At 40.9% G+C, this 17,237-nt stretch overlaps 1 protein-coding gene across 2 annotated transcripts in view; it reads left to right on the top strand.

The window, feature by feature from the left end:
• Window positions 1-17,237, top strand: part of LOC110288425 (dynein axonemal heavy chain 7-like) — a 356,931-nt gene that overhangs the window by 284,162 nt on the left and 55,532 nt on the right. For both annotated transcript variants that reach the window (XM_085837237.1, XM_085837233.1), the window contains 3 exons: window positions 714-840; window positions 2,278-2,472; window positions 5,202-5,294. In XM_085837237.1, the coding sequence (XP_085693363.1) occupies window positions 714-840; window positions 2,278-2,472; window positions 5,202-5,294 (415 nt within the window). The remainder of the gene's footprint in view (window positions 1-713; window positions 841-2,277; window positions 2,473-5,201; window positions 5,295-17,237) is intronic.

Below are 17,237 nucleotides of genomic sequence, written 5' to 3'. Positions count from 1 at the left end.
TATAAGCTATTTGTTTTATTCATTTAATATAGTATAAAATATCTGTTAAGTATTTACTTTGTAAAGAGGTCAGATTTTGCCCGCTAGTGCAATACTTCATAGTTAAAAAGTTTGTAATTTTTATAATGGATTAGTTTTCTGTAAATGAAAACTATAAAGAAAAACATCACTCAGCAGGGAAATACAATTCTATTCAAATGCTTCTACCTTGTCTAGCTCTCAAACTGGCAGCTCAAGGAGTAAAACATTTTTTTTAACATTTTTTATTAGGTACTTTCCTCATTTAAATTTCCAATGCTATCCCAAAAGTCCCCCATACCCTCCCCCCCACTCCCCTACCCACCCACTCCCACTTTTTGGCCCTTGTATTCCCCTGTACTGGGCATATAAAGTTTGCAACTCCAATGGGCCTCTCTTTCCAGTGATGGCCCACTAGGCCATCTTTTGATACATATGCATCTAGAGACAAGAGCTCTGGGGTACTGGTTAGTTCATAATGTTGTTCCACCTATAGGGCTGCAGATCCCTTTAGCTCCTTGAGTACTTTCTCTAGCTCCTCCATTGGGGGCCCAGGAGTAAAGATTTTTGATCGATTGGGTGGGAACTAAAAGAAATAGTTTGAATGTAGGTCTAGCAGTCTGTAGAGCAATCTTAGCATCCCCTGCTTCTGATCCTGTTTGTGTTTGTCTATCTCTCCCTGTGACTGCCCTTAGGCTTCAGATCCTCAGAGATCACTTCACCTACTCACTCTATGTCAACATCTGCCGCTCGCTCTTTGAAAAGGACAAGTTGCTGTTTTCCTTTTGTCTCACAGTGAATCTGCTGATACATGACAATGCGGTCAGTAAGGGTTTAGTCTGTAGGAGCTTAGATGCTGTAGTTACTGGGAGAGGGTATGTGGTATATACCAAGATACTATACCAATGTCAAAGATTCTCTGTGTCTTGATAAAACAACTCAAAAGTTAACTCGGGAGGATCACAACTCTAGGCCCAGTTGTATTACCTGTTAGAGGAGGAGATAATAGTAAGTCATTTTCTAGTTTTTGTGGCAGATTAGAATATAATGTCTCTCCCAGGTCAGAGGTAGAAATAGGATTCTTATAATCAGGAGAAGTAGCTTTCCCAGAATATGCCCCAGCAAAGCACCAAAACCTCCACAATTTTATGGGGTAAAATTGAAGGTGGGATCTGAAGCTTACCATGCGTGTGGAGCCCCTTTTCAGTATCCTCCTAGCCTGATGATGCTTGTCTAGATCAGTAACACTATCATGATGTCATGGATTTATTTACTATTCCACATGGGAACATATACATATACTGATTAAAACCAGACAATGAAATTAATTAAGGCAAGGCAAGACAAGACAGCATTTCAGAGTAGTTAATATAAATTAAGAAGAGTATGTTACTATCACTTAAACTTTTATATATTTTAGTTTAAAAGTCTGTTTCTAGAGCCTTGTGTGGTGGTATGCACCTATAATCCCTGCACTTAGGAAACTAGGGCAAGAGGATTATGAGTCTGAGCAGAGCTCAGTCTGCACAGTGAGTTTGAGGATAACCTCAATTCAATGCCCCATTCTTAAAACAAACAAACAAACAAACAATAAAACAAAAATACCCAATTTGTCTCTATTAAAATTTACATGACCATGCAGCTAATTTTACTAAATAATTTATTATCATCTTTAAGAACTTTGCAAATGACTGAGGTCTAACCATTTGGATTTAACCATCTACTCAAATGTAAGCTAACAAATAATTCTTTTTATCTAAAAGATAGGAAGCACTTACAAATGAAAGAGCAGCCTCATATTCTTCTTATACATCTATGTATTTAAGACTTGTAAAACCTCATATGTTATTATCTTCATGGAATTAGGAAAATGCTTCTTGTATTTCATGCAAACACTTCATAGCGATTCATTATATTTTATAAAGAATAACTGAAAGCATGGTGGATTGTTGATTTTCTACCTTTCTATGACTTTTCAGAGCCAATATTTGGATCTGAAAACATCCATTTTGAGGAACATATATTATTGAAGTAGAATATATTTAGGCCTCATGTTTAAGCTAGTAATTCAAAAGTAGCTATTTATAGACCTTAAAAAATTGTCCATGTTTGGTAGTTGGATTTTTTTCCAACTACGTAGAAGGTCATATCAGCTGAGTACTTTCATAAGAATCTGAAAGGACTGCTACTCTTCTACAATGGCTGGAACTAACTAGGAACACCTTCTGTATGACTCTCTATGATGTTTGTTTACCACAGATTAACAAAACAGAGTGGAGATTTCTACTTACTGGTGGCATTGGACTGGATAATCCTTATACCAACCCTTGCACATGGCTTCCTCAAAAATCCTGGGATGAGATTTGTCGACTAGATGACTTACCTGCCTTTAAGACCATTCGAGAAGAGTTTATGCGCTTAAAGGATGGATGGAAAAAAGTATATGACAGTATGGTATGTGTTCACCCTTTTCCTTATGTCAAAGTTTTTCAGTGGAGAAGATGATGTTAAATATGTATAATGTTACCTTTGTATAAAAGCAAGATTCCATAAATAAATGAAAAAAAGAAATGAAAAAAAAAAAAGATGTGGCTGCTCCTAGGTGTGGGGGAGGAGAAAGTTTATTATAGATGTGGTGGTTTGAATATGCTTGGCCCAGGGAGTGGTACTGTTAGGAGGTGTGGCCTTGTTGGAGGAAGTCTGTCACTATGGCGGTGGGCTTTGAGACCCTCTTCCACATTCCCTGAAAGTCAGTCTTCTCCTGGTTGACTTTGGATGAAGATGTAGAACTCTCGGCTCCTCCAGCCCCAAATCTGTCTGAATGCTGCCATGCTTCCTTCTATGATGATGATGGACTAAAGCTCTGAAACTGTAAGCCAGCCCCAAATAAATGTTGGCTTTTATAAGAGTTTCCTTGGTCATAGTGTTTGATCACAGCAATAACTAACAGTAACATTTTAGTACCCAAACTAAGACAGAAGTTGGTACCAGGGACTGGGGTATTGCTGTGATAGGCCTGACCATATTTTTGTTTGTGGGAATGTGGATTTGGGGCCTTGGGATTTGGAAAGCAGTGGAATGCTTTAAGTAGTGATTAATAGAACATCCTAATAGGAGTTTTGAAGACATTGGTACTGAGGGCAATTTGAACTGTAGGAGCCTGGTTCTAGAGGTTTCAAAAAAAAAAAAGTAATTTTGGTATGTTGCCTGGAGATCATTCTTATGATTTGGTGAAGAATGTGGATGCTTTTTGGCCTTTTCTGAAGAGTTTGCCCAAGGCTAAGGTAAAGGGATTCATATTAATTGTATTGACAAAGGAAGTCTCAGAAAACCCAGCATAGACTTCATCCTCTGGTTTACTCTAAAGAAGAGCATTTTGATTAAACTTAATCAGGTTTAGAAAGGAAAAATACAAAATATATGTTTCAAGTAATAAAAGGGCGCCAAGAAGTACAATGTAGCTAAATCCTGTGTTAAAGGAGATTAGGGAGTGGTGACTTTGGGGCAATAAGCTAAGCTTATTGCTTATATGTTTGTCATTGAACAAGGAAACGTTATTTAGTTATTGTTTTCATTTGGACTTTTAATCTGGAATGAACTACAATTCAAAAATGCAGGAGACAAGTTTTTGATCCAGATATTGAGGAATAGTGGCCATGAAAAGCTTAAGTCCAGGCATGGTAAATTGTACATACCTTTAATCCCAGGAGACAGAGGCAAGCAGATCTCTGAGCTCAAGGCCAGCCTGGTATAGAGCAAGTCCTAAGTAGAGAAAAGCTTAGATACCTGCTGAGGAAAGCTGCTAACAGTGAATGGAAACAGCCCACGAGAAAGATATTCTTTGCAGTCAGCAAAGATGAAAGGAATTGGAGATATGAAGAGCACTTTTACATACATCAGACATGGAGATGCAGAGTTTGGAGTTTGCCCAGCTGATTTTTGGTCCTGCTTTGGTACAGTATTTCCTCTCTATGACATTTGGAATAGTAATGTATATCCTGTGATATTGGAGGTTTGTGGTCTGCTTTTTAATTTTGACTTTATAGGGGATTACAGTTAAGTGATTGGATGAATTTCAGAAGAGACTTTGAACTTTGAACTTATATCAATGTTGAGACTGCTATAGACTATGGGGACTTTGGTAGTTGGACTCAATGTATTCTATATTATGCTATGGCTAAGTTGGCCCTCATAGACTCATATGCCTGAACAAGCCTATGAGGGCCAGGGAGTAGAATGTAGTGGTTTGAATGTGCTTGGCCCAGAAAGTAGCACTATTAGAAAGCATGGCCGTGTTGAAGTAAGTGTGGCCTTGGAGAAAGTGTGTCACTGTGGAGATTGGCTGTGAGACCCTCCTCCTGGCTGACTAGAAGTCAGTCTTTTCCTGGCTACCTTTGAATCACAATGTAGAACTTTAGGCTCCTCAAGCCCCACATCTGCCTAGATGCTGCCGTGCTTCCTGCAGAGATAATAATGCACTAAACCTCTGAAACTGTGATCCAGCCCTAATTAAATGTTTGCCTTTATAAGTGTTGCCTTGCTCATGGGGTCACTTCACAGCAATAAAACCCCTAAGTAAGACAGTAGTCCTTTTTCAGCTTTACTATGTCATAAAGGTTAAGAATTTTCCAGTTCCCAGTTATTTTCTACTCTGTTTCTGCTCTTATGATTTTTACTATTCTTGAACATGATAGGTAGCTGCTCTGTATAGAGACAGCTAGGTCTAACCAGAGAGAGTTAGGTAGGTGGTAGCCCCTGGGTGCCGACACCTGGCCTTATTTGGGTACCTGTCATATATGATAAGTAGAATGGGTTCAATCATTTGGGATGGGTACTTTGGGTTTCTTCATGTTACTTATGGAAATGTTTCCTAGAAACATTTTCTAGGGTTTTTTTTTTTTGTGTGTGTGTGTGTGTGAGTAATTCTTTTTAGTTTAAAATTGCAATTGCATTCACTGTGTGGAACCAGGAGAGAGAAGCCAGGTAACTTGTTTGGAAACTTCAAATGCTTACATGAAACATTGTAATGTTGGCATTAATTTCCCCCACAGCTTACATAAAATAAAATTTACACAAATGTTCTGATTTCAGGAATTATGTCTTCTCTAAGTATATGCTTATTTGTAAAATATTATTACTTTTAGAAATAACCTCTAACATTGACTTATGTACTATAATTTTAGGAGCCACACCATGAGATGTTTCCAGAAGATTGGGAAAATAAAGCAAACGACTTTCAGAGGATGCTTATTATCCGTTGCTTGAGGCCAGACAAGGCAAGTGCAGGCTTTGTTGAGTAGCTCTCATCCCACCCACTCTATGCACAGCTCAGACAAACTCCATTTCTTCATAGACTTAGGGTGGATGGAGGAATCTACAGAAGTAACCCAACGTCCTTCTAATGGCTCTTCTAACTGTGTCTGCATCTGGGTTAATAGCTAATAGAATGTATTTTTGGTGATGTGCTTTTATGATTACTTGTTATGATTTTTGGTTCCTCTGTGTCAAAGACTTCTCTCTTTACCTGCTATAATAATTTTCATTTTATTTTATTACTTTGGTGAAACCAGTCAATGGCATTAACGTCAAGTTTATATATTAGAATATCTAGAATGTCTTCTCTAAATGTGGGTCTATATTTATACACACCACACCACAGCATTTTAAAGCTTTAGTTGCTGTTGAATAGAAGGCAATGTTAGTAATGTTATTTTAACTTCTTTAAATAATAAATATACAACCAGCAAAGCAGTAAACATATCCCTTCAATACTTATTAGTGTCCTCATTTGTATTACAGTCTATAGAAAATGAATTTGCCTACATTTGTTGACCTATGTCCTCAGAGATGCCAGTATAATGTGAGCAGGGGGTTATTGGGGAACTATCATAACTGCCATTGTTACAAACAAATTCAAGTTTCACATAGTTACTTCAAAACTCACAGTATCTACAATTTGAATTTGTTTTCAAAGGAATTACTTACATTCCAACTCTTCCCCCTTATAAAATCTGAATTTAAATGGTGAAAGTAATATATAATAGATAGATGTCAGGGATGATCTGAGCTAGAGGTGTTCCTTTCTCAGAGCCATAGTTGCTTCCAGCTCTCAGGACCTAGCCAAGGCCCAAGCGTCAACATAGAAGTCTGTCCACATGTTTTAAGCTTTGAGTCAGAATACAGTCCAGCCTTTATTAGATTTATCTTTATATAAAACAATTGTAGAATATATATTTAAGGTTTTTATTTTGGTTTGGTTTTTTTTCTTGTTTTTGTTTGTTTGTTTGTTTTGTTTGTTTGTTTTTTGTTGTTTTTTTGAGACAGGGTTTCTCTGTGTAGCCCTGGCTGTCCTGGCACTCACTCTGTAGACTAGGCTGGCCTCAAACTCAGAAATCCACCTGCCTCTGCCTCCTGAGTGCTGGGATTAAAGGCATGCACCACCAATGCCCAGCATATTTAAGTTTTTTAAATAGAGAAAGTAGCCTACAAAGTATCCATGGCCTATGAAAGTCACAGTTCTACCCTGGCCTCTGTTGCTGTGGTAAATGAACACTGGTTTGATGTTTGTGAATCAAATGCACCCTTTGAGAACATTGAAAAGAATGGCTTTTCATAGAAGCTTCAGATGTTCACTTTCTATTTTAAGGTGGAGAAAATGAATTGCTCACAAGGTTTTGTGGGCCTTTATCTTAGCTGTGACAACTTCATCTGCATATATCCTTCCACAGGTTTATGTTTTTGAAACTTAACATTTTAATCTGAAAATATGTTAAACTATTAAATAGATCAAATATAACTTTTCATATTCATTATGTTTTTGAAGATGGGAGTTACATAGGCTGAGGTGTTTTTATGTGTAGGGGTCTATTTTTCTGTTGACTGATGTTATTCTGTTTGCTTTGAAACCACAATTAACCTTCTGCTTCATACTGACCTGTCCCATCCAGCAACGTTCCCTACAGTGTTTTCTAATCTATTCCTATGTTCCGCTTTTTAGGATAGAAAAATTACAAAATGATGTTTAGCAATATTTCAATTTTTCTTCTCATTTAATTGCATCTAAAGTGATGATGATGGGTACAGGCCTGCCTTGGCTAGTTGATATTATGTAGCTGCCAAGTGAGGTTTTCCAAGACACTTCTCCAATCAAACCTGTACATGTCTGTGTTGATCTTTAAGTGCCATAAGACTTGATCATGGTCCACCCCTGAAGAGTGCCTGGATCACACATAACTCTGCAGATTCGACAGATACTCATATGTGTTAAGCCACTGTAGTTTTGAAAGAAGAAAATTACTGACCACCAGAACTTCTCACCCCAGAGTACATTCTGAACTCTCACACCAGAGTCAGACCCCCTCTCAAATGAAAACTGTTCCGGGGACGTACATTTCTGAGATAAGGGTTTCCTGGAACGAACCCAGTCCTACCCCTCCCAACTAAGGACTGTGCCAGGGACATCTTTGAGATAAGGGTGTGAGTAAAAACCTCAGTTCCAATGAATCAAGTACATGGCCAAAGTGTGGGACGCGGTTGCAAAAGCACTTTGGAAAAACCCTTGTTTGAATCACTTAGTGACGTAAAAACTGTATTTTCCCTGCCCTGCTCCCCCCTTTGCCTCCTACCTATAAAAGCCTGTGAAAAGTTTGGGCTAATCGCCGGATCTCCTCTGCACCTGCTGCATGAGGTCCGGCCCCAGATATCTGGTATATATGTGCTTTTTGTTTGTTTTGTCTGCTTTTTTGTCGTTGCTGTATTAAATCTTGCTCTATACATCTTAAGTACCGGTCTCAGTGTCTTCTTGGGTGCGTGGCTGACCCGAGGCTTGAGTAAGTGCCTCCCTTTGGGAGTTTTGGAGTCTTTCATTTGGTGCATTGGCCGGGAATCAGCGCGTCTACCCAGAAGTCCTGGACCCACTCAGAAGTAAGATTTACTGTTCTGCTTTGGTCTGGTGTCTGTGTTCTGTTAATTTCTGAGAGGCCAGGAAGGCCATTCTGTATGAGCGATCGCTGTTCTGGTTTTGCGTGACGCTCTGTGCTCAGTAGGAGCACCAGAGATCGCACTCCGGGAGGGAATGCGAAGTGAGTAAGGGGCAGACGTGCCCCAGGTGCTCACCGTCCGATCTGCCCCTGGGAGACGTCCCAGGTGAGATAGGGGAGGACCAAGGACGCTTGGTGGACCCCACTGGAGACCGGGATGGTCTCAATCTGTCGGCCTTGGAGAGGCCATCTGATTCTGTAAGTTGCCTGTAGTGTCTCAGTCTTGTGTCTGCTTTTGTCGTGTTTGCTATTATTCTAGAAATGGGACAATCTGCTGGGTGTGTAGGTGTGGAACTGCTGCATTTGTGTATTCTGAGATTGTGGGTTTATTCTGGCAGTGGCTGTGAGAGGACGGCTGTCTATGGCCTCACAATCCGCACCCCAAAGAGATGTTCCAAGGGAGACCCTGGAAGGAGTGCCCAGGGTACAGAACAGTCAAAAAGACCTGGCTGTTGCCTGGCAGAGAGAGAGAAAGAGAGTGTTCTTTCTGCCAGGGCGGGGGTGGATGTGGAGTTCCGCCCCTGTCAGAAAAAGGGAGTCAATGTGGAATCCGACCCCGTCAGAAAAAAGTGTTTGGCTGGTTGTGTAAGTCCAGGCGTGGACGAGTGTGCTTGTTTGTGGCCACATGACAGACTGTGTGTGTGTGTGTGTGTGTGTGTTAACCCTTTGCCGACTGTAGACTTGGACTGACGTCAGGACAGAATTTGAAAACTCAGTGCTGGTGAGTCCCAGGCTGCTCAAAAGAGCTCTGAAATGCAGAGCTGGGCTAAAGATTTCCGGCTTTGGCAGCGCGGGTAGGGCTTTGATAGCAGCAGTGGTGCTGAGGTTCTGGCTTCTGCAGGCACGGCAGAAGCAGAGGCTGTCTGTGCCCCGAGTTGTGAAATGCTGATAGTGAGTGCAGCGGCCTGCCGGCCCCCGCCTGCCAGTCCCGGAGTGGCTGTGAAGCCTGCCACAGCTGGGGAGGGGCCGACTACAGCGTCCCTCTTTTGGTCCCCCCCCCAGAGTCTACCCGCACTCCCTTGTGCTGGCCCGGCTGCGTGCTCCCTCCCCAAAGACAGTGCAGAGAACACCGGGAGTCTATCAGGTAGTTAAATAGTTAAATTGGTTCCTCTGCCTGCCAGCGTTTGTTTGCCACTCCCACATTTCCGCTGTGGCGCGCGGGGGAGACTCAGCCTTTGCCTGCCTCCTGGGTGGGAGAAAGGCTCATTCTCCTGTCCCCTGTATCCTGTCTCTTGCTAACTGTTAACAGAAAAAATTGTGTTCATTTTGAAATATCAGTGGTGCAGCCAAATAGAGCTGCACTCCCTTCTCTGCCCCATGTGTTTTCTCTTCTCAGGCTCTGCCCTGAGCTGCTGACAGTGAGTCTGTGAGGGAGATATCCAAGGTAAGGAACACCTGCGGGTCTAACTGCCAGGCTCTGATAAAGGTCTCGTCTCTGTGGGACTAAAAAGTGCCCCAACGATCTGGTTAAGAAAAGGATAGAGGTCTGCAAAAAAAGAGCTGAGGGCAAAGCTTCAGCAGACTCAAAAGAAATAGGTTAACAGTAAAAAGAGGTAAACTATGGAAAAAGTTAAGTGACAGAATATAGATGTAATAATTAGATAACATTCAAAGTAAGCAAAGACAAGAAAGAGATATATATAGATAGAAAGAGAGACATTATATGAGATCTCCATTGCAGTTAAGAAATAGGAGCAAAGAGAGATAAATGACAAAGACTAGAACTTAGCAAAGTGACACTTGCTAATAATACTAGCACTTAGAGATGATCTGTAAGAAATAAGGAGCCAAAAAATTTTAAAAAAAGGATAAGAGAAATGAAATGCTGGTCACAAAAGTCAGGGAGACTAGAAAACTTAGTACCTGGCAACAGAAAAAAAAAAAAAGAAAGCTTTTGGCTAAAGATCAGAGTGTTTGCTGTTGAAAAAAAAAAAAAGCACTGGGTGAGAGACTGTCCTAACAAAAAAAAGAGGAGCCCCCCCTCATGACCAAACCCTTCACCTGTTTGTGGCTGAAAGTAAAGAAAAAGCAGAAGGGGTGCTAACACAGAAGCTGAGTCCTTAAAAGAGACTGGTGGTCTACCTGTTAAAAGCAGCTAAAAAGAGACTGTGTTTCATATTCCTCCACTAACCAGTGCAAAGCAAGTTTAAAAGGTTCCTGGACACTGCAGGCCTTTGCAAACTGTGGATCCCAGGTTTTGCTGAATTAAAAAGATAAACAGCCCTTCGCATAAGAAATAAAAAGAACAACCTTGGATGGCCTTAGATGCTATTGAGACTGCCCTAATGTTGTCCCTAACTTTGGGACTCCTAGATGTGACTGAGAACAAAAGTATTGCCAAAGAGGTTCTTACTCAGAAATTGGGACTTTGAAAAAGGCCAGTGGCTTACCTATCCAGGAAGTTACACCCTGTTGCTAGCGGGTGATTTTCTTGCCTGAAAGCTATTGCTGCCATAATCTGCTTGTCAAGGACGCAGATAAACTGACTCTGAGACAAAACTTGGCACATGCCCTAAAAGTGTGGTTCAGCCCCCTGACCGATGGCTGACTAATGCTCTGGAAAACATGAACTCCTGGCACTAACCCAAGCCCTGCGGTTGGCTAAAGGCAGAGACCGAGGTGCCGACGACGAAAAGCAGTGGCTCACCGAGGCCAGAAAAAAGACTGTGATGCTGATCCCAACCCCCACCACCCCGCGTTAAGTACGTGAGTTTCTGGGGACGGCGGGCTTTTGCAGAGAAAAAAGTCCCATTCACCTGGACTGAAAAACACCAAAAAGCCTTTGACAGCATAAAGGCAGCCCTGCTTGTTAAAGACGCTGACAAGCTTACTCTGGGTCAGCATGTGACTATACCCACTACCAGAGTTTACTGCTCCTTGGCGATGACTCCACTCCTGTACATCAATGTGCTGATGTCCTGGCTGAGGAAACTGGAACAAGAAGAGATCTGACTGATCAGCCTTGGCCAGGTGTGCCTGCCTGGTACACAGATGGCAGCAGCTTTGTTACAGGAGCAGCAGTAGTTGATGAAAAGCAGCTCATATCCATGGGGCCATCTACCAACAGAGGGGGCTACTTACCTCGGCAAGTAAAAGATCAGATCAGCCTTGGCCTGAGAGTTTGAGCTGGTACACGGACAGCAGTAGCCTCACGATTGAAGGTAAGCGGGAGGCGGGGACAGCAGTGCAGTGGTGGACAAAAAAGCAAGTGATTAGGCCAGCAGCCTCCCTAAAGGGACTTCAGCCCAGAAAGCTGAATTTGTGGTTTTGATACAAGCTTTATAAATGACATCTGCAGAAAAAGACGTTCTCAAAATGGATAAATGAGACTGCTCACATAGTCATCAAGAAGATTATTGAAGAAAATTTTTCCAAGGTTCAGAGTGCCAAAAGCAATAGTGTCAGATAATGTTGCCCAGGTAAGTCAGGGTGTGGCCAAGCAATTAGAGGTCAAATAAAAATTACATTGTGTGTATAGACCTCAGAGCTCAGGATAGATAAAATAAATTAGTTTAAAACTCTAAGACAGACCTTAATTAATTAATCGTGGAGACTGGCATGGACTTGGTGTTCCTTCCCTATGCCCTATCTCTTGATTCAGTTTTACTCTGTTTAAGATCCTTTATGAAACTCCTATGCCCATCATAGTCTCAAATGATGTGTTTAAACCTATGTTGTTATAATAATGATCTGTATGCTAAGTTAAAAGGCTTGCAGGTGGTCTGGTCACAACTGGGAAAAATTGGACTGAGTACATGGACGACATTGCTCCAGGGATCCCAACAGCTGAGACAGTGAACGAGCTGGGTACCCCAAGGACATCTCACCAGTTCCAGCCAGAGATCTGATCTACGTGCACCTACATCATGCCCAGACCCTCAAGCCTCGCTAAAAGGGCCCCTGCCTAGTTCTGTTTACTAATGCTTCTTGTTCTGTTTTTGTTCCCATGTTAAAATAGAGTCTTTCATTTGGTGCATTATGCAGTATCTGAAATTCTAAGATTAGAATTATTTACTAAAAGAAGGGGGGAATGAAAGAAGAAAATTACTGACCACCAGAACTTCTCACCCCAGAGTACATTCTGAACTCTCACACCAGAGTCAGACCCCCTCTCAAATGAAAACTGTTCCGGGGACGTACATTTCTGAGATAAGGGTTTCCTGGAACGAACCCAGTCCTACCCCTCCCAACTAAGGACTGTGCCAGGGACATCTTTGAGATAAGGGTGTGAGTAAAAACCTCAGTTCCAATGAATCAAGTACATGGCCAAAGTGTGGGACGCGGTTGCAAAAGCACTTTGGAAAAACCCTTGTTTGAATCACTTAGTGACGTAAAAACTGTATTTTCCCTGCCCTGCTCCCCCCTTTGCCTCCTACCTATAAAAGCCTGTGAAAAGTTTGGGCTAATCGCCGGATCTCCTCTGCACCTGCTGCATGAGGTCCGGCCCCAGATATCTGGTATATATGTGCTTTTTGTTTGTTTTGTCTGCTTTTTTGTCGTTGCTGTATTAAATCTTGCTCTATACATCTTAAGTACCGGTCTCAGTGTCTTCTTGGGTGCGTGGCTGACCCGAGGCTTGAGTAAGTGCCTCCCTTTGGGAGTTTTGGAGTCTTTCAGTTTATAAATCATTTATAACTACAGATATTTTCCATCTATCTTAAATGAAGGAATTAATTGGTCACAATTTTCTATACCACCATACCCATGTATGTTTTCAATATAAAAATAATTATTAGAATGCCAATATATTATCCAGAAACTTCATGCTCTTTACACTTAGTGTTTTCAGGTACTCCAAGTTTTAGTGGTAAATTGATTATTTTGGAAGCTATATGCTATATGGTGATATATGCCTACTCTGCCTTAAAAGGGTGGTTTCCCGGAGTAGAATGGTATTAGCCTAGGGAGGAGAATAGCACTATAAGAGACTAACATTTGACACAGTAGTATATACATTTTATTTCTGCACTGTCTCTAGGTTATAAGACAATGTGTGTGTGTGTGTGTGTGTGTGTGTGTGTGTGTATGTGTGTAGCTACTAGGAAAATTAACAAAATTCTTTTGGGGGAGTTTGGAGAGGTGGGTCTCCTTTCCATTTTGCATTTTGTCCTCCTTTCCATTTTGCATTTTGTCCTCTTGAAACCCTACCCTAACACTTGAATGGTCAGAACAGCAGTTCTCAACCTGTGGATTGTGACTCTTTGAAGTGGGGTGTCATATGACTCTTTCACGGGGTCTACATATCTGTTTTGCTGTATATCAGATATTCATATTTGTCCTGACCAGCAGGACCCAGTTATTCGTGGGTACGAGGGGAACCACAAACCTGCAAGAGAAATGGGCTGGAAAAGAGAGAGAGAGAGACCAAGGAGGATTCCTGTCAAGGTCTGAGTTTATTAGGCTGAAAAGCCAGGTTATAAGCACACAGTGAGGGGAAATAGGGAGGGGCTGAGGGGGAATTAACAAAGAACAAAGAAGTAGGCATCTGGGGTCATGAAGGCTGAATTCTGACTGCAGGTAAGAGGTACCTTGAGTCTTATCTCAGGAATGTAGATTCCTACTTAACAGCCCATGGTATCAAGCTGGGCTCAGCATATAACTCAGATCCTTAGAAGTCTTGGGAGTCAGGAAGAGATAAGAAAGAGGAGACAATAATTCAAACTTTTAGGGTCTTAGGTGCCAGGAAGGGATAGGGAGAAAGAGGTGACCGGCTCCTAACACAAGGCCGTTTGGCTTCTTAGGGTAGGAAACTGCAAAAGACTTACTTTCTCACAGTATGGTCTCCAACATCTCCCCCCTTTGAATTAATTTTATAAGGCCACACTTGACTGAGGTAACTAAATGATCTTCTCATACTTGGATGAGTGGGCATTAACCTGCTGGGAAAGCATTGACCTGATTCCTCCTGTGGGTGCTGTCACGACCCACACTCATGGCTCTTGGTATCTTTTGGGGAGGGGAAGCAGAGCCTTAGAAAGATTTTTTTTGGTTGTAACTGGAAATAGATACCAACCTCCGTGCAAACCAGGTATGCCTCTTAGGGAACTCAGAAATGGTCTAGTTGGACCGTTCCCTTCAATGCTGAGCCTTGCACCCACACTGGTGCCCATACTGGGTTCGTATTATCAAGAACCATTATGCACAGGTCTGAGTCCTGTGCAGCTCCTAAAGGAGAATTGTCAACCTCAGATTCAGCAAGGCCTCTGTGAGCTGTACCCACAAAAATTATGCCAATGGTAATACCACAATTTGTGGCTCTTAGGCTATAATAGGAGCTGGAGGTCACCCTCCTCATCTCTATTGTCTCCACGGCTTGAGGAACCAAGGGTACTCTGCATTAGCAGCAAGGGTAGAAAACTGGAGGCCAGCAGCTGCTCTTTCTACATCGGTGGAAGTGAGATCTTTGTCTGAGTCTTGGATATCCAGTCAATGGTAGTGAACTGCAACCGGCTTGCTTAAAGCAGCTTCAATCGGTGACTTAACAAAACTGGTTAATCTATTAAAGGCCCAAGGGCCAAAAGACAAAAGCAGCAAAATACCCACGAAAGGTCCCAAAAGGCTGGGAAGCAAGGTAGAGAGCCAGGGTTTGATTACACACTTCAAACAGGGGCGAGAGGGGAAGCATCTGGGGTCCAAAAAGACAGAGACCAATACCAGATATTTGGCCAAGACTCAGCCCTTCTTTAGACTGCAGATGTCATCTCAGAAAGGAAGTATCATTGGTGGCAATCACTTCTCTAAAAAGGGCTATTCCTTCATAAAAAGGAGGCTGGGACGAATAACAAATCTAATAATCCCTAGCAAGGATAGAATTGGCCTTGTGAATGGCTTGTAGTGAGGCATTAACCATGGCAACAAGTTCTGCCGTACATAACTATAGTAAGAATTCTAAACTTGCATTGTTAAGCTTGCCCTGAGATTTCTATCTCTATGTAGTGGATAGTAAAGCCTAATTTCTTTCACTATCTCTCTAACAATACTAGAGGCAATTCTGAATGTCACTGAATAAGCAACATTCTTCTAATATCTGAAATTTCTATCTTTGTAGCCTTAATATTTGCTATATCCTGCCTTATTGTTGAGACGACTACTTCTAAGACATTAACCTTTGCCTCCAATTTTTATCTATAATAAGTTGCTCTGACAAAGCCATGGAAATATTCTTATGCATATCATTAACAAAATGAGCAGTATGCAGCTGTTGATCTAAAGCTGTGGTAGATATTGAAGTTAAAATTGCAATTAAAGCAGTAAATCCTAAAATTGTTCATTTGACCTTTTCCAAGTTTGCATTCCCGGATTTTTAGACCAAGGATCATTTCCTAACTCTAACAGGCAGCAAAACATAAGTAGGTCTCTTTAACAAAATCATAATAGCAGATCCCTTATCTAAAATAGGATCTACACAATTAGTTAATTGACAACAATTACAATGAATATGAAAAGACTTGTCAAGATTGGTGATCTTAACTCTTAAAATTATCTAACAGTATAGTATATAGGTAAGGTACACAAGCTTTCACAGCTACAGGAGAGTTGGCCTGAATGGCCAAAAACAGTGTCTCTGACAAAATCTTGTCAAATACACTGTAGCAGTCCCTCTGCCTCACGGGTCATCATTTTTAGTTGTCCTCGAGTTGACACCAGGTTGGCTATCCTTGCTGTAGACCATGGCGGAGATAGGAAGTTTCTTCATCGGAGATAGGAAGTTTCTTCATCAAGTTTGCAAGTGGCTGCTCTCCCTGATTCCTCTTTCTCTGTGCGCTCAACACAGCTTTCTTGTCACCACTGTCAGGGCACTCAGGAATTCACAGGTCAGCCTGTCACACAAATCATTCTGGAAGCTAGCATGCTTCTGCAGTATTCTGTGGAAAAAAACAGAAACACTGCTTGCTTTTCCCCATATTAAATATCTGAACAGGCTCATGCCATATGTCAATAAGTGGATCAATTTCATCTCACCTAGACATGATTTTGTCTAGTTTTAGGATACTATAAGGCATTTATTAAGTTCTTTGACATCCAAATTTCAAAATTCTTAAAAATAAAAGTATAATTTAAATAATGTGCATGGGGGTATAATTTCTCCCCTTCTTTGTTTTTAAGAAGATAGAGTTTTTAAAGTTCTACAATACCTTGTCTTTGAGAATTATTAAATTGTTGACAAAACATCTTAAATACGTGACTGTTATAGTCAGTTTTAATATAACATGGGCAGTGAATAATTACACTTTCAATTGTTTCTCTTGAAGAGAGTTTGTAACTAGAATGCTTGAAAAGTTATCATAGTCACGTGTGTATAATTTATTTGTTTATTTATTTATTTATTTATTTATTAATCAGAAATAAGAGCATTCATTTGCAGCAATTAAGTATAGGTCCTCAAGAATTAATACTATTATGTGGAAACAGGTAGGAACTGAGGACACCAATATCAAATTTTTTACAATTTGACATGTACATTCTATAAAAATACCAAAATATTATCTTAAACCATTACTATTTTGAATATATAAAGAACGAGATTATATAGTCAAAATTTTAAAGTACGATGAGCACATTCAACTATTCCTTGTCCCATGGGGTTATAAGGAATTCTAGTTTTATGTTTGATGCCAAATTCTTTACAAAATGAAGTAAAATTCTTGTTAGATAAGATGCCCTGTTATCTGTCTTAATAAGTTTCAGCAATCCCATGGCATGAAAGGCTTGTAGGCAATGATCAATTACATTTTTAGAGGCCTCTCCTGTATGCAGAGAAGCAAAAGGAAATCCTGAACAAGTGTCAATACAAACATGTATATATTTTAATTTTCCAGATTCCACATAATGAGTTACATCCATTTGCCAAATATGATTAGGCATAAGACCTTGTGGATTAACTCCTAAATGTGGCACTGGAGATGATGTAATATACTTAGGACATTGTTTTACAATATCTGGCTCTTTGCCAAAATAAGTTAGTGCCTGCTTCTTTCCAAGGATAACCAACTGAGCTACTGCTTCATAATATGGCAAGATATTACATTTAGGAGAAATCCTTGAATGTATCTACATTAGAGGAGACTTTTGCTATAACAATCCTGTAGGCATATGAATTGTATTAAAAATTAACAGATATTGTGAGGAGTGGGTGCAGCCGCTGCCCCAAGATGGCGCCCAGGACAGCTGCCAGGTCTT

Source organism: Mus caroli, unplaced genomic scaffold (assembly GCF_978045245.1).
Source record: "Mus caroli unplaced genomic scaffold, Mus_caroli_1 scaffold_1, whole genome shotgun sequence".
Lineage (NCBI taxonomy): Eukaryota > Metazoa > Chordata > Mammalia > Rodentia > Muridae > Mus > Mus caroli.
Note: the sequence above shows the minus strand (reverse complement) of the source record. Positions and strands in the feature narration are given on the sequence as shown.